The sequence below is a fragment of the Miniopterus natalensis genome, chromosome 2 (genome assembly GCF_054644295.1).
Source record: "Miniopterus natalensis isolate mMinNat1 chromosome 2, mMinNat1.hap1, whole genome shotgun sequence".
NCBI lineage: Eukaryota > Metazoa > Chordata > Mammalia > Chiroptera > Miniopteridae > Miniopterus > Miniopterus natalensis.
The window spans coordinates 35,574,546-35,598,290 of NC_142082.1; the positions used below are offsets into that span (position 1 = coordinate 35,574,546).

General features: G+C 41.0%; 1 protein-coding gene across 2 annotated transcripts in view; it reads right to left on the reverse strand.

Moving 5' to 3' along the window:
• UBAC2 (UBA domain containing 2) overlaps nucleotides 1-23,745 on the reverse strand; it is a 161,637-nt gene that overhangs the window by 27,411 nt on the left and 110,481 nt on the right. For both annotated transcript variants that reach the window (XM_087814257.1, XM_087814256.1), the window contains one exon: nucleotides 11,401-11,646. In XM_087814257.1, coding sequence (XP_087670383.1) covers nucleotides 11,401-11,646 — 246 coding nt within the window. The remainder of the gene's footprint in view (nucleotides 1-11,400; nucleotides 11,647-23,745) is intronic.

Genomic DNA, 23,745 nt, shown 5'->3' on the forward strand with positions numbered 1-23,745 from the left:
CCACATGCCCACATGATGGCTTTAAAGCTGCTCAGGTTAATACAGGCTGAGAACTTGTTTCCTTTGGACTCAAGGTGGACTCCTTCACTACACACACATACACACATGCATGCATGCACACGCACACAGACACACACACACACATGTAGGTACAGGCATATAGTGTTCAGGATCCACTCAGAATGTGCTTTCTCCAGATACGATTTTTTGACTCTCACGGATGGGCTAGGTGCTTCTTCTAGAAGAGCAATTGTAACATTTTACTGTAATTGCCTCCTTGAGAGGAAGGATCACACTGTCTTGTTCACTGTGGTACTCTCAAGAGCCTGGCAGCATATCAGATACATTTTGTGGAAAGGATGTCAATGGAAATTATATGTTGGTGAGGCCAAGAGGTAAGAAGCTTACTCAAAGACCTAGCCGGATGAGAGGCAATGAAACTGGTTCGATGGGTTGGCACCTGCCAGCATAAAGGTCTAGTGGGTAGGTCTTGCTATTTAAACACTCAGAGGGACAATCATGCATGCTGCAGCATGGATGGACCTCAAAAGCATGATGCTAAGTGAGCCAGTCACAAAGAACCAGATAGCATATGGTCCCATTTATATGAAATGCCCAGAAAAGGCAACTCTATATGACAGAAAATAGATCAGTGGTTGCTCAGTGCTAGAGGGATGGAAGAACTGGGGAGTAGTTGCTAATGGGTAGAGTTTCTTTTTTCAATAATAAAAAGATTCTAAAATTGAATGCAGTGATGGTTGTACAGCTCTGTGCCTATACTAAGAATCACTGAATTGTCTACTTTAAGTAGGTGAATTATATATGTTATATGAATTCTATCTCAAGAGAGCTATTTAGGAACCTAAAAATACACTGAGTTCCTGAGAGCACTTATAATATACTAAAAGTATTTTACTAAATTAAAAATACTTAATCAAAAGCACTTGATTAATGATAGGAACTCTCCTGATTTGCAAGACAGCTATGACTCATAATAATGCACATGTTAGATGTTACCTAACAACTGTTGCTGGGGTGGATAAAGAGAGAAACAATTTTCACAGCCACAAAATGTTACCAAGAGAAGGTGACAGAATATAGGTAACTCAATTAACCCAAATACTGAGAAAATAAATGAAATACTCGTATGAATAATGGTGAGCAGGTTACACAGACAGCTCAGTGATGATCATCCAGGAAACACTGGGCAGCCCAAGGACGTGAAGGGGTAACGCAAAAATTAGCACCAACTGACTTCGTTGCTTTGTTGACAAAATTCCCACTTGGCTTATACCAAGCATGATGCATTCATAGTGGGCTTCACCTTAATTCTACTTCTAAAGTAAATAGAGATTCTATAGAAATACCTTGCGGGAAGTTTTATCACCAAGTTTAGGCTGTGGTGTATATAGGCATACCTCGCAGATGTTGCAGGTTTGGTTCCAGAGCACCGTATAATAAAGAGAGTATTGCAACAAAGAGAGTCGCTATCTTTTTGCTGGCAGAGGGTCTTGCCTTCACTTTGTAAAAAATGCAACATCTGTGAAGTACCATAAAGCAAAGCTCAATGAAACAAAGCATGCCTGTAGTGCCTGTAACACCACTATCATCATCAACCAACAGATAAAATGGTCACACAAATAATGCAGAGAATTCAGACATCCCAGTAAAAAGCTGCTTTGAAAGCTGCTGGCTACACAATCTTCTGGAACAGGGGGCTGGCAAAGTTTTTCTGTAAAAGGTCAGATGGTAATGTTTTAAGGTTTGAGAACCAAGTGGCAAAATCAAAGATATTATGTAGGTACTTAAAAGAACCACTGAAAATGTAAAAACCATTCTCAGCTTTGGGTCTGGCCCATGGGCTTGACCCTTGTTCTAAAGGTTACAAGTTTTTAAGCGTAATAACCATATGTTAGCTTCTAAATCAGGACTCTCTCTCGAACTTCCTGAGAGCCAGAACACAGGTGCCCAATGTGATCATAATAACTAATATTTGACAGATCTTTCTGGTATAGAAAGTAATTTTCTATAAATTATTTTATCCTCATGACAACCCTATTAGACAGTGTAAAGACCTCCCTGCCAACCCAGGGCTGATCCCTTAACTGCGAATTCCTTGCTCTTTTCATTTTCATATCCTGCTGCATTTCTGCCGTTAGCATATGGGTTTCTTCCAATGTGACTAGCAAAAAGAGGCAAATATGTACTGAGAAGCTGAGAAGACCCATGCAGCAACCCCACTGTTCAGGCGTTCATTATTATAGGAGATGTGAATGACTGCTCTGGAGGTCTGAACACACAGAGGCTCTGCAAAGCTTGACTGTGGCCACCTGCTATCACTCAGCGAGCAGGTGCCACCTCACCACCACGAATATCCTGAAATACTGGGAATCCTCATCATCTCTCAACTGGTCTTCTTCCTCCAGTATCACCTTTTAAACAGATCATTTAGATTATGGCCAAAGTAATCTTTCTTAAAAATAAATCTAACTTAGTCCTGCATAAAAGGTTTCAGTGACTCACTACTTCTTGCGGGACAAAGGGAAAAAGAACTCTTAGTGTGGCGTAAGAACCCTATGTTCTGGCCCCGGCTTTTTCCCCAGCCTCATCTTTCTCTGTCTTTTCCTTAAGAAAACCCTGAGCTTAGGCAAATGTTGTTCCCACGCTATTTGAAGTCCCTGTGTTTTTCCCTCAAGGCTCCCTGGGCCTGAAATACCTACCACAATGTTGGCCTCTTCAGGATTTCCCTCAACCACACAGGGCTTTGCTGAGTCCCTCAGGGAGAACTAGGACTCTCTTTTTGCTGTGCACAAACTCCCACAGAAACTTAGCACTGAGTATTGACTCATCTGTCTTCCCCTGGTGGGCTCAAACTGCTTGAAGGTCAGGGTAGTGACACTGAGGGAGTGCACTGCAGCAGAACCAAAAGAGACATAAGTAAATAAGTAAAACACACGGCTCCTGTCCTTCAAGAGGTGAGAAACTACTCGATGAATGAATAAAACACAAACCGTGCAACGTTATGTAACGGTGCTGGCAGTGGAAAAACAACCTACAGCTGTGGCAAGTACCCAAATGACTCTGAGATGGCATCAACCACAGAGCCAGCAATTCAGTTAGGGGAAGAGGAGTGACTCTGGGAACAAGGAGCTGTTGAAAGTAGAGTTAAAGTATATTCAACACACTGCCCCTACATGAATTACAGAATGGGAGAAGGGCATGAAGGGAGATGAGAAATAGAAGAAACTTCTATTTCTTCTATTTCTGCAGAAAGATAGTGACTCTCTTTGCTGCATTATTATGTAGAAACTCAGATTTCATCACCATTAACTCCTGAGTGGCTAACTACTGTAGAGGTGTTCAGAAAGATCCCATCACTGTGCGTGAGGATGTAAGGACCCCGTACGCTGCCCCTGTCAGTGTTCTAGTCTCAAGGTTCAGGTGAAGCAAGGCCTAATGGAATTGTCACACCGTTTGTTGTCCTTTAGAGCCATGCAATTTGTATATGCTACAGGCTACAGAACGTATTAAACATGCTTTCAGTAGTATAATAGCATAGTTCACTTTAAAGAATGTAGATGTGACTACACACAGCTGATAGGAAGAGAAGTGGTGCTTATTCTTGCTCCACTTCCATCCCATGCATCACTTCTCAGTGTTGCATTCCCACTGAAACTCCTTTCAAAAGTGAATCAATTCTTGCCCTGGCCAGTGTGGCTCAGTTCGATTCCTGATCAGGGCACATACCTAGGTTGTGGGTTTGATCCCTGGTTGGGGCGAGTACTAGAGACAACAAATAGATGTTTCTCTCTCACATCGATGTTTCTCTCTCTCCCTCTCTAAAATCAATTTAAAAACTTTTTTTTTTTATGTGAATTAATTCCTGCTGAGTCTACTGGTGTCTTCCTAGTCATTATCTCATCTTGGTGTGTTCTTTTTTTGGGGGGCGGGGGGAGTGGCATCTGAATCTGTTGAACACTAATTCTTCCACTCGTCCTGAAACATTCTACTCTCCAAGGCTCCCTTTCCACTAAACTTTCCCAGTTCTCTTCCCCTCTCCCCAAAATTCCTTTTCTTCCTTCTCTTTGTACTCCCTAAACATGGGTCTCAGGCTGTCTTTAATGGTTCGCTTCACACTTGTCCTCTCAGAGGTTATCTATATACTTTCCAGCCCTGACTGCTTACCTGTATTCAGCTGGCCTCAGTATATTAAGTAATTCTGTAAACATTTATTGTACATTTAGTCATTAATTCCCCAAATATGTGAGTTCCTACTATGTGCCAGGAATTGTTCACATACTGGCAATACAAAGAAAAAAGTCTCCACCCACTCCAGGACACACTATTGGTAGAGGGGCAGGAGTGGTGAATGCCATGAGGGAGAGACACCCAGGGGCTGTAAGCACAGAGAGAGAAACAGATCTGACTGGGAGGCTGGTGAAGGCTTCCCAGACGAGGTGATATTTGATATGGATACTGAAAAGTGAACAGGAGCTGGGCAAGCGAAGATTGTATGTGTGGGTGGGATGGGGAAGATGGGATGGGGGAAGTTTGTTTTAGGCAGAGAAAAGGGCAGACGTGAAGGCAAGAAGTGAGAAACAAGGGGCTATGAAAAACTGCAAATAGCACAGTTGACCTGAGGGCTGCACATGGGGCCAGAGGAGATGTGGCTGACAAGCAGGAAGGGGCCTTGTGTAATGAGTTGTAACCTTGAAAGCTACAGAGGGCTTCTGAAGGATTTTAATAGAAGTGAACAATCAGATTTGTGTTTTAAATGAGATCACTCTGGGGCCTGAACTATGGGGCAGAGTGGGGAGAGAGAGACAGTTGTGACAAAGTTAGTAAGAGGCTACTGTAGAAATCCAGTAAGTAGTGATGGTGGCCTGAACTAAGGCAGTGGGATGAAGAGAGAGGAAACGGCAGATTTACATCAAGAAGGAAGACTATGGTAGTTAGCGGAGGGGAATGATGAGAGGGATATGAATGCATGAGGCAACAGTCTAGGGAAGCCAACATTTTCTGGTTTGGGCCTTTGGGTGGATAATGGTGCTTTTCATCAGGGTAGGAAGTGAGGAGAAGTAAATTTAGCAAAGAAATGGTAAATTTCAAAGGCCTGTGGAACATTCAAGTGGAGATGTCCAGTAGGCAGCAGGATATGTGGGTCTGGAGCCCAGGAGGGAAGGAGGTCCAGTCCACAGATCTAAATCTGGGAGCCATGAGCTAGGAGGGATGGACTGGGCAGGTCACCTGCTGGGAGTGTCTAGGGTGTGTAAAGCTCAGCAGGCTGAGGAAGGAGTGGAGCTTGGGAAACAATACAGTTAAGGAGTGAACAGAAGAGCTCAATGAAGAGACTGCCATTATCCTAGCCAAGGCATCTATACAGCTGAGAGCTAGATTTAAGAAATCACCTTCTACTTGTCTCTTCCTCTATGCTCTCTCCTTTCTCCCATCCATCTAACATATTGCAATGTGATGAATTTGTCTGAGATAACTGTCCTGCCTTTATTAGTAACTAAACCACTTTCCACTGCTTCCAGTGTCAAAACCCAAATCGGTTATCAGGTTTAAAAATACCTCCCTCTATTACATTTGCTGTGTTACATCCCATTTCTCACTTTGTATCCTACCACTCTCCAGTCAAACAGGTCTCCCTGAGTTCTTTCCTTTCCAGCGCCTTTTCCTCATCTCCATGCTTCCCTCACTCTTGCTGGTCCTCTCCTCTGGGATAATCTGCCCCATTTTCTATGTCCATCCAACTTCTGCCCATCCTTCTAGTGTAGAAACCTCTTTCCAGGGTATCATTCCACACTGAGGATGCTCTTCTCTGATATCTTCATGCTCTGGGTACTTGGGTCAATATCTCAGTGTTCTCGGATGTTTATCTAACGTAGGTATATCTGCCCCAGCTTCCTGAAGTTGATTACAAACTCAGTGAAGGAAAAGACATGTTTTTCATTCTTTTGTGCCCACAGAGTACCCATCAGTCTTGGTCAGAGAGTCTCAAGTATCGACTGACAGACTGACTGTGACTCCAGGGCGAAGTGAGGACCTGTGAGGAGGTTGGAGGCAGAGTACTAAGCAGCTTCCAGGCAGCAAGATAAATAGGACAGAGAGCAGACAAAAGAAATAGAAATACACTGAAATGAAGCTTTAGCATTACTTTGTAATGCTTGAAATTACAAACTGCAGACAGCTCTATCTAATGTATAGTAAGTAATTAGTAACCGAAAGACTTTATGAACAAAGTAACTCAGGGTTCTATGAAAAACCTCTGAAAATCAACAGTATTTACTTATTTATCCTTACCTAAGGATATGCTTATCGATTTGAGAGAGAGTGAGAGCGAGCAAGAGAGAGAAACATCAACTGGTTGGCCCCTTCCATGCATGACTGGGGATTGAACCCACAATCTAGGTATGTGCCCTGACTGGGAATCAAACCCACAACCTTTTGGTGTACAGGATGATGCTTCGACCAACTGATCTACCTGGCCAGGGCTGAAAATCAACAGTTTTTTAAACAAATAACAGGTTTATTTTAAATGTACTAACAGAATTTGAGGTTGCCTACAATAAAAGGTACAAGGACATTAAAACAAACAAAAAGATATTTTAAAAACATACACAAGATGGAAGCAGAAGTTCTAACTCTGGGTTAAACAGTTAATTTGATTGAACATTAAACTTGGCACCGAGTTTCTGCCAGTGGAAGCAAAAAAGGCAATAAAATAAAATCACCAAGGAGCTTCCTAACTGGGAAGTAGCCTGATGAAGCATCAGGGGCAGAGGCCTTGTGGTGGACACATCTGAGTCTTATTCCTGCACTCCCATCAGCAGGTGTGTCCCCTGTGCAGCCAGCACCCCGAGCCTCAGGGGACAGGAAGTAAGTAGCTATTATCTCTTCAGGCTGATGTTGGGAATAAATGAGGGGGACTGAGTAAGCCTAGGACTGAAGAAATAGTGTGCTCCTCACTCTCAGCAGACCAGTTAGTGTAAAGCCTCTGACACGAGTCCAGGGCTGGGATTTTGAACCCAAGACCTACTGGGGGCAAGACCAGCCTCGGGAAGTGGAGGAGCCTGCCAAGCAGAGGGCAGAGCCACAGATCAAACAACATCACTTCACAGTTGCCCAGTTCGCATGTACTCTCCAGGAATTTTGGTCTGTTTCATTTGGTCTATTTCATGGATTCCTGGGCTGTACAACCTAGTAGATCCTGTGGCATGCAGTGTCTGTGGTGGGGAAAGACACCGTGGAATCTGTATCAAGCCATAGGGAGAAAATCATGCTCTGGATCCCTAGGGTCCTGGAGCAAGAGCGTGCACATATAGCAGAGAATGATACACTTTTGAAAACCTGCTGCTAGACCCTGGGGATAGGGTGTGCCTGACCATGGGCATAAAGTGGTCAGAAGTGTGAGATCTACGAAGTTCTAAGGTCAGCTGCACCCACAGAAATGCATCTTCAGATGGAGGTGGTGTATCTGGGGTCAGCATGAGCAGGGCCAGAGGGCACAGGTGAGCTGCAGAGGCAGGTGTGCCAGACCACCACGTTATCACCTCTGTTGCACCAAAACCTCTTTCTCAGTTCCCACCTCCTGCCGCACGGGGGGTGGGGCGCTATGACCAAGTGACAGAGAGGAAAATGGCCAAATTGGGTTCATAGGTGGGTTGGCTCAGTAGACAAGTGAAAGCTGAAAATGGACTGTGAGCTCACCGCACTACAGCTCCACTCAGTGGTGATCCTGAAAGACAGCAATGAAGGGAAATCCTCCAGATGGGCAGAGCCTGGGCAGTGAATTTGGTCATCCACTTTGTGTGGAAAGAGAAGTAGCCTGAGGTAATAACATATATGGATTCACTGGATGTGGTAAATAACTTGGTTGGTAGTTCAGGGTACTGAAAGGTGGAGAAGGCATATGGACATAGCTAAAGACCTGAGGAGAAGGCATATGGACATAGCTAAAGGAATAGGCATGCAGTGTGACATCTGTTTGGTTGGTTAATGTCTGCTATGGACATCCAGCACAGAAGTGGGAGACAGAATGACTCAGCTGGTGGACACCAGCCAGCCATCGGCCACCCCAGTGCTGGCACATGAACAGAGAAGCCTTGGTGGTAGGGATAGAGATCAATGCTGAGCCCCAATACACCAGCATCCCTCAAAGAGACCCAGCACCACTCTTTGTGGGTGTACTGAATGCTTGCTTTACCGACCAGGGTGCTAAATCACATTACATCAGACCACAAGGCCCACTTAGAACAAAGTGGGCACAGCACTGGCAAGACTGTGGAATACATGAACCCTCTCACATACCATGTGACTAAGGAACTGCCAGCTTGCCAGACCAATGAGACAGCTAGTTGAAGGTGTCAGTGAAATACCAACTTGGAGATGATATCCTGAAAGATGGCACTTCAGGCTCTAGCATGCAGTATAAACCCTAAAACCCTGCTATATGCCCAACAAGAACACATAGATCGAGTAAATAAGGTGTGGAAGGAGAAGTGACCCTGATTACCCTCCCTCCCAGTGACTTGTTTGGGGAATCTAGGCTTCTCATCCCTGCAACTTTAAATTCCATGGGTTTACAGAGCTTGGCTCACAGGAGGGGAACTCTTCCATCAGGAGAAAAAGCAAGAATGCCATTACATTTTAAGTTATAGCTGTTAACCAGTTTTGGGCTCTTGTGCCAAAAACCAGCAGGCAAGGAAAGAAGTCATTATCTTGGCAGGAGTAATTAACCCTGATCATCAGGGAAAGGTATGGCTTGGGGTACAAAAGGGGGGAGGGAAGACTATGTGTGGCACCCTGGTGATCCACTAGGGCATCTCTTGGTACTCCCTTGCTCAGTTTTTACAGTAAATGGACAAATGCAGCAGACACAGCCTGAGAAGGGCCTGGTGACCAGGGACTCCAACCACAGAGGGTGAGGGTATGAGTCACTTTCACCAACTATGCCTTCCAGCAAAGAGTAAGGGGGCTCTCGAATGAACAGGAGAGGAGGGAGATAACGATCAGCATGGTCAGTGAGACCTGCTTCAGCAGAAGGGGATGTAGTTTATCCTACTAACCTTCCTCTTGAAGGCTTCTCCCAGGAAAAAAGTGTGACTGGAATTTTGGAGGAGCTGCTGCAAGAACTTAGGTAAACCAAGAAGATACAAGTAGCACAATGCATGGATACTGTGGTCTGCCATCCAGATCCCCCTCCTCCCTCAGAACTGAAGTGCTCAATCTTCCTGCTGCCAAGGGTGCTAGCACCTGACACTTCTCAAGGCACATGCCCCCTGTGGATGGTGTGCATCAGAGCAGAGCCAGTCAGTCCAAGGTCTGCAATCTGCAACCAATGAGTGGTTGGTGGAGGTTTAGTTTCAGCTCCTATCTAAATTTGGGACAACCTGTCAGGGCTCTCCCAACTCCACAGCTCTCCAGAAAGTTAGCTCAGGCCTTTTTTGTAACTGTTGTTCAAAGTCTACCTCTGTCCTTCACCACCCCTCCTACAAAGATACTGATCCTGACAGCATTCTTGATAAACTTCATGCATAAAAATTCTGCCTGGAGACTCCAATCTGAGAAATGCCACTTTTCTGCCTTGCTCATGAGCACAAAAGCCATAGCTATCTAATGGGGAAGCTCCTCCCAGGTATTCCAAAGGTAGCTCAGTCATATATTTCCCCCAAATCTGCTCTTCTGATGTTGGTGAAATGGTGCTGTCACTGATCTATCTTGTTATCTAAGCAAGAGATCTCAGAATCATACACTACCTCTTTCTCTTCTTTATAGCTTTAGGTTCATTCTATTTGAAAAACATTTATACTCACCATTACTCAGTTTTTCAGACATTGATCATTCTAAGTTCTCATACTTTTCATTCTTCCCTGTTTCCTTGAAGGATCTACCTTCTGCTAAATATAAGACTAGTCTATAGCCTATGTTCATCTTGGATGTAATTCTCTTACAGAACTCATCCAGCACCTTGCTTTTGTCTCTCAAGCCTACAAAGTTGACTCCATGATCTACATCTCCAGCTTTGACCTCTCTAAGAGAGATGACTGTCCTCCATGTTTAACTACATCATGGGTATCTTTATTGTATGTTCTAGATGCACCTCAAATTCAAATACATCTGTAGGGAATAACCCTCACTTCTTTCACCTGTAGACTCAGCCTATTGATAAGGGGCTCCCTTCTTCCCACCCCAGATATGAACTCTGAGGCCCACCAGGAATGTCACGACTGATTTCACTTCTTCAGACAACTGTGAGTTCTGCAAACCTACGTCTCACACCTAGTGAAGGCAGGAGATTGTAAGGGAGATTGATAGGGAGATTGTAAGTGAGAAGAGTATCCTCTCTCACACCCCAGAGGGTAAAGAAGATGGAGACAAGAAATAAAGAGCTCAGTATACCAGATCATAGAAGTGTCAAAGAAAGATCAAGCATGAGGTATTAGCCTGACATACAGGGTAGGGCAAAAGAAGGTTTATAGTTGTGAATATGTGAAGCACAGCATTTATTCTTGTATTATTATTTATTAATTATTGTATTACTTTTCATGTGAATAACTGTAAACCTGCTTTTGCCTCACTCTGTATAGTAACCCCTGAAAGAGAAGTGTGGATACAGCACATTATTGCAGACAAATGCTCAATATTTCCTGATAATTGATGACAAGGCTAAGAAAACACATAATTTATTTGGTTTACTCATGGGTTGTTGCCTTGAAAAATTTCTTACCTTCACAGTCTCTCCATTTCAACCATAGAAAATCAAGAAGTTTTACATTTGCTCTTTACTCCAGAGCACATGATAATAAGCATTTTAACAGGAAGACACTGTGGCTTTTACAAGATTTTAAGAACAGATAAAATACCATGTCGTGTTAACTAGGTTGGTGTTTCTCTAAGAAATAATGTTTATCTAATAGAAGAGGAACAAGAGTGTCCAGTTTGACCAGTCTTTCAGCTGCAATTTACTTTTTTACCTTAAAAAACAAAACAAAACACTCACCTAAGAATAGGCACTACCAGAGACCTACATTCTACTAGAAAACTTGTCAAATAGCCACACTGCAATGCACAGGAATAAAATGTAGTCCCTACCATACATACAGTCACAGAGGAAATGTTTACTTAGGCCACTGAGTATTTTGAAATTTAATTTAATTTAATTAATTTATTTTTAAAAATATATCTTTATTGATTTCAGAGAGAGGAAAGGAGAGGGAGAGAGAGAGATAGAAACATCAATGATGAGAGAGTCACTGATCGAGCCCGCAACCTGGGCATGTGCCCTGACCAGGAATCGAAACCCCGATCGCCTGGATCCTAGGTCGACGCTCAACCGCTGAGCCACGCCCGGCCGGGCGAGTATTTTGAAATTTTAGTGATTATTATTATGCTTACCTGCTGCTGTCTTTGTCGCCTCGCTTGTGCAAACTGTGAAAGCATCAGCTGCCGATCGAGCAGCTCCATTCTTTGCTGCCTCTGGATGTCTACTGTGGCCCCCATCCCGACTCTGGCTTCGGTGGTGGGTTCTGATGATGAGAAGATGGGCTCAAGTGTCCAAGAAAAGAACCTTGCCATCCAGCTAGGGATGTACAGCACCTGATGAACTTTCAATATTTTGCTGTTGTAGCAGATACCAGAAATCTGAAAGAAAAAAGTCCAACTGGATTGTTTAAATGTAATAAAAATTTAAAGGACATATTTAACACAGAAATCAATAACCCAAAATACTTCAGATGGTTATTTTTCTTCATCTTAGCAGTGTTAGGTGATAACCAAAACTCCTACCAAGTTGCAGAATACTAAGTTGTACAAATCAGCAAAAAATTTAATTGACTCAGTAAATAAATTTGCTCTTATTAAGTTTAGGAGACATAGCAAAATCCTAACCATTTAACACTCAAAGTACTGGTAAAATATTTTTAAAACAATGTTTTCATTTTTTAAAAAGCCACAAAAGATCTGGTTATCAAAAAACTTTCACACTAACTCTGTGGTTACTCTTATTGGCATATGGCCATCAGAGAGAGATACTGGCAGAAAACAACTTTGATGTTCAATGATGTGACCCAGCCATACAATAAATTTATCTGAAAATAAAGGCAATGTAAAATTTACATAGTGTTTTAATAAATTTTTCTATTGATTTTTTTAGATTTTAAAAAATTCTTCCCAATAGTTAGCAACTAACAATTCTGTTTACAAACAAGCCTATGTTTCATCTTTAAGGTAATCTATGTGGCAAGAGAAGTCTAAAGATGGTCTATGGTTTTTTAGGTAAAAGTGAGTATAGCTATTCCTTTGTTAAAAAAAAAAATCTTTTAATTTTGTGAATTTGATTCTTAGAAGTTATTCATGCCAATCAGAGCATATTTGACAACTTTCTGTCTGACAGGAGAAAAGTACACTTTAATGTTTTATTAATAAGATTAACTAATTAGGCAAGAATTTATTGAGTATCTACAATATACCAGGCACTCTTCTAGATACTTAGAATACAGCAGAAGACAAGATCAACAAGGTCCAATTCTTATAGAGGTAATAGTAGTCAATATGGAGAACAGACAGTAAACAAGCAAGCACACAAAACAACTCCAGACAGGTTTTATGAAGGAAATAAAATAAAGTGACTTGGAGCAGGGGCTTACTTTAGGTAGGGTGGTCAGGGAAGCTTCAGAGGAAGTGACACTTGAGTGAAGATCTTAAGGATAATGGGCAACCAGTGATTTGAAGAACTGGAAGACCATTTCACACAGAGAAAACAGCAAATGAAATGCAGGGATGAGTTTGGGAGTATCTGTTAGAAATCTTAGTGGAGATATCAAGTGAGTAGTTGAATATACAAATCTGGAACTCAAGAGAAAAGTTAGCAGAGATCAAGATTTGGGAGTTGCTGGTATTGGATGGCATTTGAAGCAATGGGACTAGATGAGATAATATGAGGGTGGGGACCTATAACAGATGAGAGAAGAGGAATTCACATTGAACCCAGGGTACACCAATATTTTGGGAATGAAGAGAGTAGGAGAAGCCAGTAAAGAAAACTGAGAAGGGGCTGCCTGGAACAGAAGGAAAACTAGGACAATTTAGTATCAGTGAAGCTAAGAGAACAGTGTTTTAAGATGGCTTTACTAGTCATCTATATTTAATGCACCTCAGAGTTCAAGTGAGACAGAGAGAAAAATGACCATTGCATTTGGCAAAATGGGGACTTTGATGATCTAATAAGAACAGTGCAGTGGTGGGGAGCAAAAGACAGACTGGAGTAGGCTAAAGAGTGAATGGCAGAGGACTTTTAGTTTCAAACCATTCCCATGCCATTTATCTAAAAAATGGTACAAAACAACAAAAAAGTTGAAAACAGAAACAAACTCCACATTTGATGAAACCAGGAAGCATCTACAATCCTGAAGCACACTGACAAAATGGAAACCGCATTGTATAATTAGAAACCACTTAGCATATGGGAAGAAGGATAAATCCAAATGCCAGGAGGACGGTCCCCTGGAGCTGGGCAGGCTCTGGGATTAGAGGCATCAGGTGCTGTGGGAGGCAGGAGTGAAGTGGGGTATCCTTTTTTTTAAAAAATTTTTATTTTTATTTAAAATATTACAGATGTCCCTTTATCTCCCCAATGACCCATTCCACCCCATCCCACCTCCTCCCCAGTCCCCACCATTGCCCATGTCCTTGGGTTGTGCATATATGCATATAAATTCTTTGGTTACTCTCTTCCCCTCCACCCACCACCCTCCTCCCTCCCTCTGACATTCATCAGTCTGAGCTATACTTCCATGTCATTGAATCTATTCTGTTCATCAGTTTATTAAGTTCTTTAGATTCCACATATAAGTGAGATCGTGTGATGTTTGTCTTTCTCTGCCTGGCTTATTTCACTTAGCATAATTTTCTCCAGGTCATCCATACTGTCCCAAAGGGTACAAGAACCTTCTTCTTTACAGCTGCGTAAAAGTGGGGGATTCTTAACTCTGTAAGAAGCTATCCCAATTCCTTCTCATACTCAGCATAGTCCGTATCTACCCTCTGTTTACTCCAGTCTACAGCAAGAAGATAAAACCTCTAAAGGGCATGGATCAAGGAGGCTCTGAGGAGGGTAGAGCAGGCCCAGAGGGAAGGTCTAGAACTACACAGCTCTACACAGGTGGATTCCATACAGAGAGGCCCTCGGTGTATGTCTCAGAGCTTCCAGAAGATAACAGAGAATATCGGGAGAGGGGGACTGTATTTCAAGAGATAACAGCTAAGAGTTTTCCAGAATTAATAAAGAATATCAAGCCTCGGACAGAAAATGCAAGAGTCCAAAGAAGGATATAAAATAAAATTTATATCTAGATCTGGTATTGTACAACAAAGAAAGAAATGCTTAAAAGTTACCAAAGATAGAGGAGATTAAAGATGGCCGCAGACTGAGTGGAAGGTACACTGACATTCTCTTGGGATCAAACTGGAATTACAACTAAAATATAGAAAAAACATCCTGAATAATCAACTGCAACTGAAGATGAGCTGGAGAGCACCCTCACGACCAAGGAGGAAAAGTAGAGACTGCATAGAGACTGGTAGGAAGTGAAGAGGCATGAGAGGGCTCGCTGAGCTCCCACAGGCAGCAGCTGAAGGTCTCGAGGGATATCTCAGCTGTAGGGGGTTCCTACTGAGGACCCCAGGGCCTAAACCCCAGGCTGGGCTTCCCAGCCAAGAGCACTAGAACTGAGAAACGTGCCTACATAACATCTGGCTGTGAAAAGCAGCCAGGTTTCTGTCTGCCAGGGAGAGATGGCTGGAAATGCAGGCACCCTCTTAAAGAGCCAATGCACAAAGTTTCATGTGCAGCCACTCACCTTGGGCTCCAGCAGAGGGAGGGCAGAGTGGACTGGAGCTGTGTAAGGAGAATCTAGGGTTGTGGGCTCTGGAACTACAGCTCAGAGGGCACCCATCTGGATTCCTGTGCTGAGTCATTGCCCCACACTGCAGAGAACATCTTTCTCAGGCAGATATTTACTTTCCAAATAGCTTTTGCCTGAGGGGGAAGCAATTGTCCCACCCTGCTGGAAAACCTCTCACCCTACCTGGTGATTTCTATAGCCTGAGGCTCGTTAAGAGAATCAGATTAATCAGCCTGCAGGCAGAGTCAGACCTCAGGGTGCTTTGAGTCTTTGCTTGATCTGCTTCTAGAACCCCAGCCTTGGAAAAGCAGACTTTAGTGTGGTATCTTGGCCCTGTCCAACTACACCCAGCTCCAACAGAGGGGACCTCAAGCCATGGGTTGTTGATAGCTCCACACAGGGTATTCAAGGCCAGTTACAAACAGCATCTGACATTGGCCTGCACCAGAGACCATCCAAAAAAATTGAGAGTCCTAGCAGGTCTACCTAATACATAGAAACAAACCCAAATAGGCAGCCAAAATTGGGAGACAAAAAAACAAGCCTAAAATGAAAGAACCAGAGAAGTCTCCAGAAAAAGAGCCAAATGAAATGGAGATAAACAATCTATCAGATACAGAGTTCAGAATACTGATTGTAAGGATGCTCAACAGCATGAAAAAAGATGGGGAAACTATGAAAAATGACCAGTCAGAAATGAAGAATGACATAGCAGAAATAAAGAATACATTGGAAGGAATAAACAGCAGATTAGGGGAAGGTGAGGACTAGATCAGCGAATTAAAAGACAGGGTAGAAAAAAAATCACTCAATCAGAGATTTAAAAAAACCCCAAAACAATTAAAAAACGGGAGGACAGTCTAAGGGAGCTGTGGTACAACATGAAATGTAACAATATTCACATTATAGGAATACTAGAAGAGGTCGAAAGTAAGCAAGGGTTAGAGAATCTGTTTGAAGAAATAATGGCAGAAAACTTCCCTAACCTGGTGAAGGAAAAAGTCACACAAGTTCAGGAGGCACAGAGAGTCCTAAGCAAGAAGAACCCAAAGAGGCCCACACCCAGACACAACATAATTAAATGCCAAAAATTCAAGACAAAGAGAGAATATTAAAGGCAGCAAGAGAAAAGCAATCTAATATCTACAGAGGAGCTCCCATAAGGCTGTCAGCTGACTTCTCATCAGAAACTCTACAGGCCAGAAGGGAATGGCATGAAGTATTCAAGGTAATGCAAAGAAGGATCTGAATCCAAGACTACTCTATCCAGCAAGGCTATCATTCAAAATAGATGGTGAAATAAAAAGCTTCCCAGACAAAAAAAGGCTAAAGGTGTTTATCATATCACCACCAAACCAGCATTGCAGGAAATGTTAAAGAGAAACATAATAAGAAGAAATAGAGAGAGAAACACAGGCATAAAGAATTAAAATGGCAATAAATACAGACCTATCAATAATAATCTTAAGGACTTTAAGGGAGAGATCAACAGCAATACAGTCATAGTCGTGGACTTTAACACCCCACTGACTTCACTGGGTAGATATTCCAGACAAAAGTCAACACAGAAACAGTGACGCTAAATGGCACACTAGATCAGATGGATTTAATTGGTATTTACAGAACATTTTATCCCAAAGCTGTAGAAAAGACATTCCTCTCAAGTGCACGTGAGTCATTCTCAAAGATAGACCCATATGTTAGGACACAAAATAAGTCTCTATAAGTTCAAGAAGATTGGAATCATAAGCATCTCAGATCACAAGGGCATGAAATTAGAAATCAACTAGAGTAAAAACACTCAAAAACATTCAAACACATGGAGGATAAATAGCATGTTACTAAACAATGAATGGGTTACCAATAAGATCAAGAAAGAAATAAAAAACTTTCTGGAAACAAATGATAATGAACAAACAACCACCCCAAATCTATGGGACACAGAGAAAGCAGTCCTAAGAGGGAAGTTCATAGAACTACAGGACTATAAAAAAAAGCAAGAAAAATTGTTAGTAAATTATCCAACCCTACAACTTAAAGAATTAGAAAGCTCCCCTGTGAAGCCATCTGGATCAGAGCTTTTGTTTGCTGGGAGTTTTTTTATTGCTGCTTCGATTTCATCAGCTGTTATTAGCCTATTCAGGTTTTTTGATTCTTCCTGATTCGGTTTTACATGTTCTTACCCATGTGGAATCTAATAAACAAAATAGATTGAGGAACAAAATAGATCCAGAGACAGAAGCATTGAACAGACTGATGAATCTCAGTGCGAAGGTGGGGGTGGGGGAGTGTGTGGGGAGAGATTAATCAAAGAACTTATACGATTCTATGCATAACCCATGGACACAGACAATAGTACGGTGAAGGCCGGGGGGGGGGGGGGGGTAGGGGGCAGATGCAGGGTGGAAGGGATCAACGGGGAAAAAAAGGGGGATATCTGTAATACTTTCAACAATAGAGATAAATTAAAAAAGAAAAAGTTACCAAATATAAAATTCAGGCCACCTAGAAAGGTAAAACAATTAGCTATCAGCAGGTAATAGCAACAACTATAAAATACTCAGGAATAAATCTAATAAAAAATAAGTAAGACCTTCATAAAGAAAACTAAAAAACTGTATGAGCCCTAGCCATTTTTGCTCAGCGGTTAGAGCATTGGACCACAGACTGAAGGGTCTTGGGTTCGAATCTGGTCAAGAGTACATATCTCAGTTGCAGGTGAGAGGCAACTAATCCATGTGTCTCTTTCACACCAATGTTTCTCTCTCTCTCATCAATGTTTCTCTCTCTCTCTCTCTCTCCCTCCCTAACTCTCTCTGAAAAGTAATGGAAAAAATATCTTCGGGTGAGGATTAAAAAAACAAACAAAAAAACCAAAAAAAACCCCCATATGAGACATAAAAACAACAACAACCCAACCCTAGTAATAAATATAGGTATCACATCCACAAATGGGAAAGAACAGAACTGTTAAGATACCAATTTTCACCAAATTAATATATAAATTCAATATGATTAAAAATAAAATCTTAACAGGGTTTTCATTGTTACTGTTGTCAGAACCTAAATGCCAATCCTAAAATTCATACGGAATATTTAAGGCTTAAATTGTAAAAATATAATGCTGGGAGAAAGAAACCACACATAAAGACTGCATACATTATGACTCCACTTTTGTAAACAGATCAATTTGAACAATATATGGAGCGGGAAAGCCATGAAGCAAAGCATGAACGTGATAACTGCACGTCCCAGGAGAGCAGTCCCGGGAGGGATGGGCTCTGGGGGCTGGCAGTGCTCTGACCTGTGTGGGCTTACATGGTTTGCTCACTTCGTAGTGATTTGTTTGGCTTCATGACATTTGCAGTTTATGCATTTTGGTATGTGTTACATACTACAATAAAAAGATTTAAAAATAAAGAATAAAGAATCCAGAGTAGCCAGGGTAATTTTAAAGAAGCATAATAAGGCCTATAAGATTTCGAGATATGCTATAAAGTTGGAGTACTTAAAATAGTGTGGGCTTTCTACAGAGTTACTCAAATAGACCTAAAGAGCAAGAAGGTACAAGGGCACTTGGTATACAGCAGAAGTGGGAAAATCAGAGGGAAAAGAACACACAAACTATACATAAGGACAAAGCAAAACAAGGCCCTCTTCCTGACACCATACATATAAACTCCCAATGGATTAAGAACACAAATATAACTTACAAAACTGTAAATGTTTCTGCACAAAATACAGAAGGAACATCTTTTTTTTGCAATGGAATGGGGAAGAATTTTTAAATAAAACACATAAAGCATAAACTATAAAAGAAAACATGATTACTTTCTAATTTTAAAGCTACAGAATGCCAAAAATTACCATAGATAAAGTGAAAAGATAAGAGTTTGGAAGAAGGTACTTAGAATTCTTGGAGTCAACAAAGGTAGTATTCACAGCATATAAAGAAACTATAAATTTATAAGAAAAAGACAATCAACCCAATTTAAAAAGTAGACAAAATGGCAATTTCAGTAGAGGAAATGCAAATGGCCTAAAATACATGAAAAGATATGTATCCTCACCTGGTTTTAGGGAAATGCAATATAAATGAACAATGCTAAATATAACAACAATTGGCAAAAATTGAAAAATCTGGTATCAAGTTTTCGTGAGGATGAGGAGAATTGAGAACTCACACCGTACGGGAGGTGGAGTGGTACAACCACTCTGGAGGACAATTTGACAATACAGTTGTCCCTCTGTGCCTGAAGGAGGATTGGGTCCAGGACCCTTGTGGATAGCAAAATCTGAGAATACTCAAGTCTCTCATAGAAGGTGGTGTAGGATTTGCACATAACTTAGATTTGCATATAGGCCACAGCAGAGTATACCTCCACGTCATTTCATTCTTGTGGATTCAGTGCAGTGCTTGACATCTGGCAAATACAAGTTTTTATTTTCAGTAGACTCTAGGATTTTTTTTCTTTCTTTCTTTTTTTTAAAAAAATATTTTTGATGTGTGAATGGTTGAATCTGCAGATGCAAAGCCCAGGGATACAGAGGGCGGAGGGCTGACTATACCTAGCAGAGCTGACAGTGTGCTTTAGGGAATACTCAATTGCAATGTATGTAACAGCTAAGAAACAGAAACATGTTCCCAGCAGAGAAATGGCTACAAAGTGGTTTATTCATCTAATGGAAGACTGAACAGCAGTTAAAATAAACTCAGTGTACATGTGTTAATAGGTTTTTAGAAAGGTATCATATATTATATTCATCTTTTTGCAAAATTTCAAAACACAAAATCTAGTACTGTTTACAGACACATACTTAAGTAGTAAGTACAGAACCATGGAGAGTGGTTTCTTCTACAGCAGGATGATGGGGCAGAGGGAAGAGGAGGTATGGGCGGGGGTGGGGGCGGGGTGAGACTATCTGTAACACATATACCTTTTTTAAAAAAGAGAGAGGAAGTAAATATGGCAAAAAAATATGAAATAAATTGGAGGTGAGGAAGTAGAAATTCTTTTTCTGAAGATCTGGGTAGGAAGGAAAACAGAATATGGGGCTGTAAAATAGCAAAGTTAACACGATTTAGCTCAAGGTAGTAAAATGTTGTTATGAACATAGTGAACTATGAAAAAAAGTTGATCCAATCAAAATTGTAAGATCTGAATTAAATAAAAAATTAAACATTTTCATTTTAGTCTCAAGGCATGTATCTAATCATGATAGTGAATTTGTCCATTTCTCCCTTTAGTTCTGTTTGTTTTAACTTCATGTATTTGGAAACTGTTCACGTATATGGAAGCTATTAGCACACATACATTTATAAATGACCCTTTCATCATAACAAAAAATCTCTCTGTTTTTAGTAATACTCCTATAGAAATCTATTCTGTCTGATATTAATATGGCCACATTTAAGCTGTTTCTGATTTATCTTTCTTCACCCTTTAACTTTCAACCCTTTTCCTGTCTGTGTTTAAAGTGTGTCTTATAGATAGTATATAACAGTCTCATGTTTTTAAATTCAGTCTGACAATCTCTGGCATTTGATTGAAATGATTAGCTATTTACACTTAAAGTACTTATCTTGATATAACTGGCTTTACTATTTGGTTTCTATTTGTCTTATCTGTTTTTGTTCTTTGTTCCACCTCTTCTACTTCAAAATTTTTCTGTATTAAACAAATATTTTAAATTTGTTTTTAGCAATATCTCATGGCATTTTTTTGTTGTGTTTGCTCTGAGGATTACAAAATGCATCTTTAATTTATCACAATGTGCCTAGAGCTGATACTGAATTACTTCAAGTAAAATATATTGTAAGAGTATAGTTCCATTTAACACCACCTTCATGTACTGTGCTACCTTTTTTGTATTATATATTATACCCATATATCTCATAAATCCATCAATACAGAATTATTTTTGCTTTATGCAATTATGTCTTTTAAAGAAATTAGGAAAAAAACGAATGAAAAGGCATAGTTGTTGCTTGTACTTAAAGAGTTTACAATTTAGCCCTGGCCAGTGCACACCAAAAGGTGGCAGGTTTGAGTCTTGGTCAGGGCACATACTCAGATTTCAGGTTCAATCCCCTGTCGGGGTGTGTGAGGGAGGCAACTGATTGATATTTCTCTCTCACATTGATGTTTCCCTCTGTCTCTCTCTCTCTCCCTTCCTCTCTCTAAAATTAATTTTAAAAAAGAATTCACAATTTAGTAGAGGTTCTTAATTTGGGAAGGGGGGTAAGTTATAGATTTCCTCATGAAACCTGAAGGTTAAAGACTGTCATTTTCCTGCCCATGTCTACCCCTGCCCCCACCATCATCTATAATATACTTACAAAATGTGCATTCAACATTGGTCAGACTATATCCTATGAAGAACTAGAATATCCTATTCAGTAATAAACAAATACACTACTGCAAATTCTGGCAGGGATAAAATGGGGCTTTTGTGCTCATTTACTTAAATTTCAATCCTAAATTGCTTCCTATTTGAATGTACACTCTGAAAGGGACAGAATTTTTGGTTGGATAACTGTTTGGCCTCTGCGCCTAGAACAGCACCTGGCACACATGAACTACCCTGTACATATTTGCTGGGAGAATAGTGAATGAATAAATGTGCCACAAAGATAAATATGTTACCTTAGATTTTTAAAAAAGAGATTGGAAAGTTGCCAGTAGACACACTTTTTTGATCGTAAGTTTATACTTTCCCATATAACAAAAAGGTAGGGCTCACCTGTCCATGCCTCTGGTACCCCAGCAGGACCTCAAGTTATCAAATAAATAAACTGCTGTTGTAAAATGTTTTAGGTGTTCACAAAAAATTAAAATGAAAATATAAAGAGCTTAAAGAGTTTAGCTTTCTATAAATATCTGATAATCATACCACCCTATGCTATGAGAAGATGGGATAAGAATAAGTGTATTAAATTTTACCTGTTATACCTCATTACTACCAAATGTTTCGAGAGTATCACTTATAGTTATACCACCTTATATTTACACATTGCTTTGAAGTTTCATTTCCATTGTCTCGTAAACCCTTCTCATAGTGGGAGTTCTGAATGAGACTTTTCTTGAAACCCAAAGAGTTTGTGAAAAAAAGGAGGCTTTAAATAAAGACCATCTGCTCAGATTTGCATGTCACACTAGGAGAAACTCTAACACAGGGGGTCTGGCAAGCCTTCAGTGCTGGGAAGCCCAAGATCAAGCGGAGAGGCCCCGTGACAAGGGAAGCAGCAGTAGCAGGCCTCGGACAGGCCAGAAGTGAGGCTCAGCATGATGAGATACAGTAAAAAGGAACAAGTGGCATGTGTCTGGGAAAGCCGGCTAGCCCTGGAAAAGGAACATCTAACAGTAGGAATCAGGAATCCCCTCTAGGAAAATGGACCCAGAGGTCAGGCGACCAGAACTGGAAAGTGTTCTGGGACACGTGTAGTTGAAAGCCTAGGCCAAAGAGCCAGGCCACAGCTCTGGGTTAGAGCCAGAAGCTCCCCATAAGCCAACAGAAGCTATTACCTTACAAATCTCACAGAATGTATGACAACAGCAAATGGTTTTCTTTTAGGCCTTTAATAAACATGAATGTCAATTACACACATTCCAATTTTTTAGATTATTAGTCCTTTTAGAGGGGGAATCATGAAATAATGGTCATCAGGCAAATAAAGAATTTAATTTGCTGGGTAGAAAACATGCAAAACATTATAGACAGCAAATCTCGCTGTCCTCTGGTCTTGTTTTGTATTAGCATGAAACCACAGCAAGCAAAGATGAGAAACCATGACCTGGCAATGACACCAGGTGTTTGTTGATCTCCTTCTCCAGCCAAGTGTGGCTGAACAAAAGCCCACAGAGCAAACTGCACTGCCAGGGTCCTTATGAACCATGGTTCCAACATTCAAGAAACCTATCATCTAATGTCATAGTAGGACAAACACAAGGGGCTGCTTTCCCAAGGGGCTAAGTATTGCCTTCAAAAGACCGGGATGAGCCAAAGGAATAAATGTCCCCTCACACCTGGACCCTTTTATACAGACTTCATTTGCATTCAAATCCTGAGGAAACCAGACCCATTGAGGCCTCATTTATTTATTCTACACATATTTACTGAACATCTATCATGTGCCAGGTTGTGTTCTAAACACTGGGATGCAGCAGGAGCAAAACAAAGAAAATCTCTGCTCTAATGGACCTTACATTTTCCTATTCACTCTTCTTCACTGGAAATCCTAAAGAAAGAAGGAAGGAGCATTGGAATATATAGGCAAGTTAGGAATGCCTAAAGTTATTTCTACCATTTGCGATTAATTATGAAATGATTCCTTTTGTGGCAGACAGGATCATGTTGCTTTAGCACTTATTGAAAGAGTCTTGCTGTCTTGTTCTTTGTCAAGTTCAAAAGTGACTCAGAACTCTTATAGTTCTCTTATCTCTTTTATTCTCATTTTGAAATATCCAATTAAAACACTGGATATCCTTCTGATTCTTGGGAAACTGAGTTGGAATAGGGGCAGAATTAATTAGACTAATCACAGACTATTTGTTCCTAACAAATTGCCTTAGAAAACTACTCTAAGCTTTTCTTTTTTGGAAAATTATGTACCAGGAGGATTTGGTTAACTGTATAAAGCAGAAAACTGCAAACAACAGTGGCTTAAATATAACAAAAGTTTATTTCTCCTACACGTTAAAAAAGCTTCAGCCCTGTCTGGTTTGGTTCAGTGGTTAGAGCATTGGCCCTCAGACCAAAGGGTCCTGGGTTCAATTCCCAGTCAAGGGCATGTGCCTGGGTTGCAGGTTCTCTCTGCCCTGGTCCGGGTGTGTGTGGG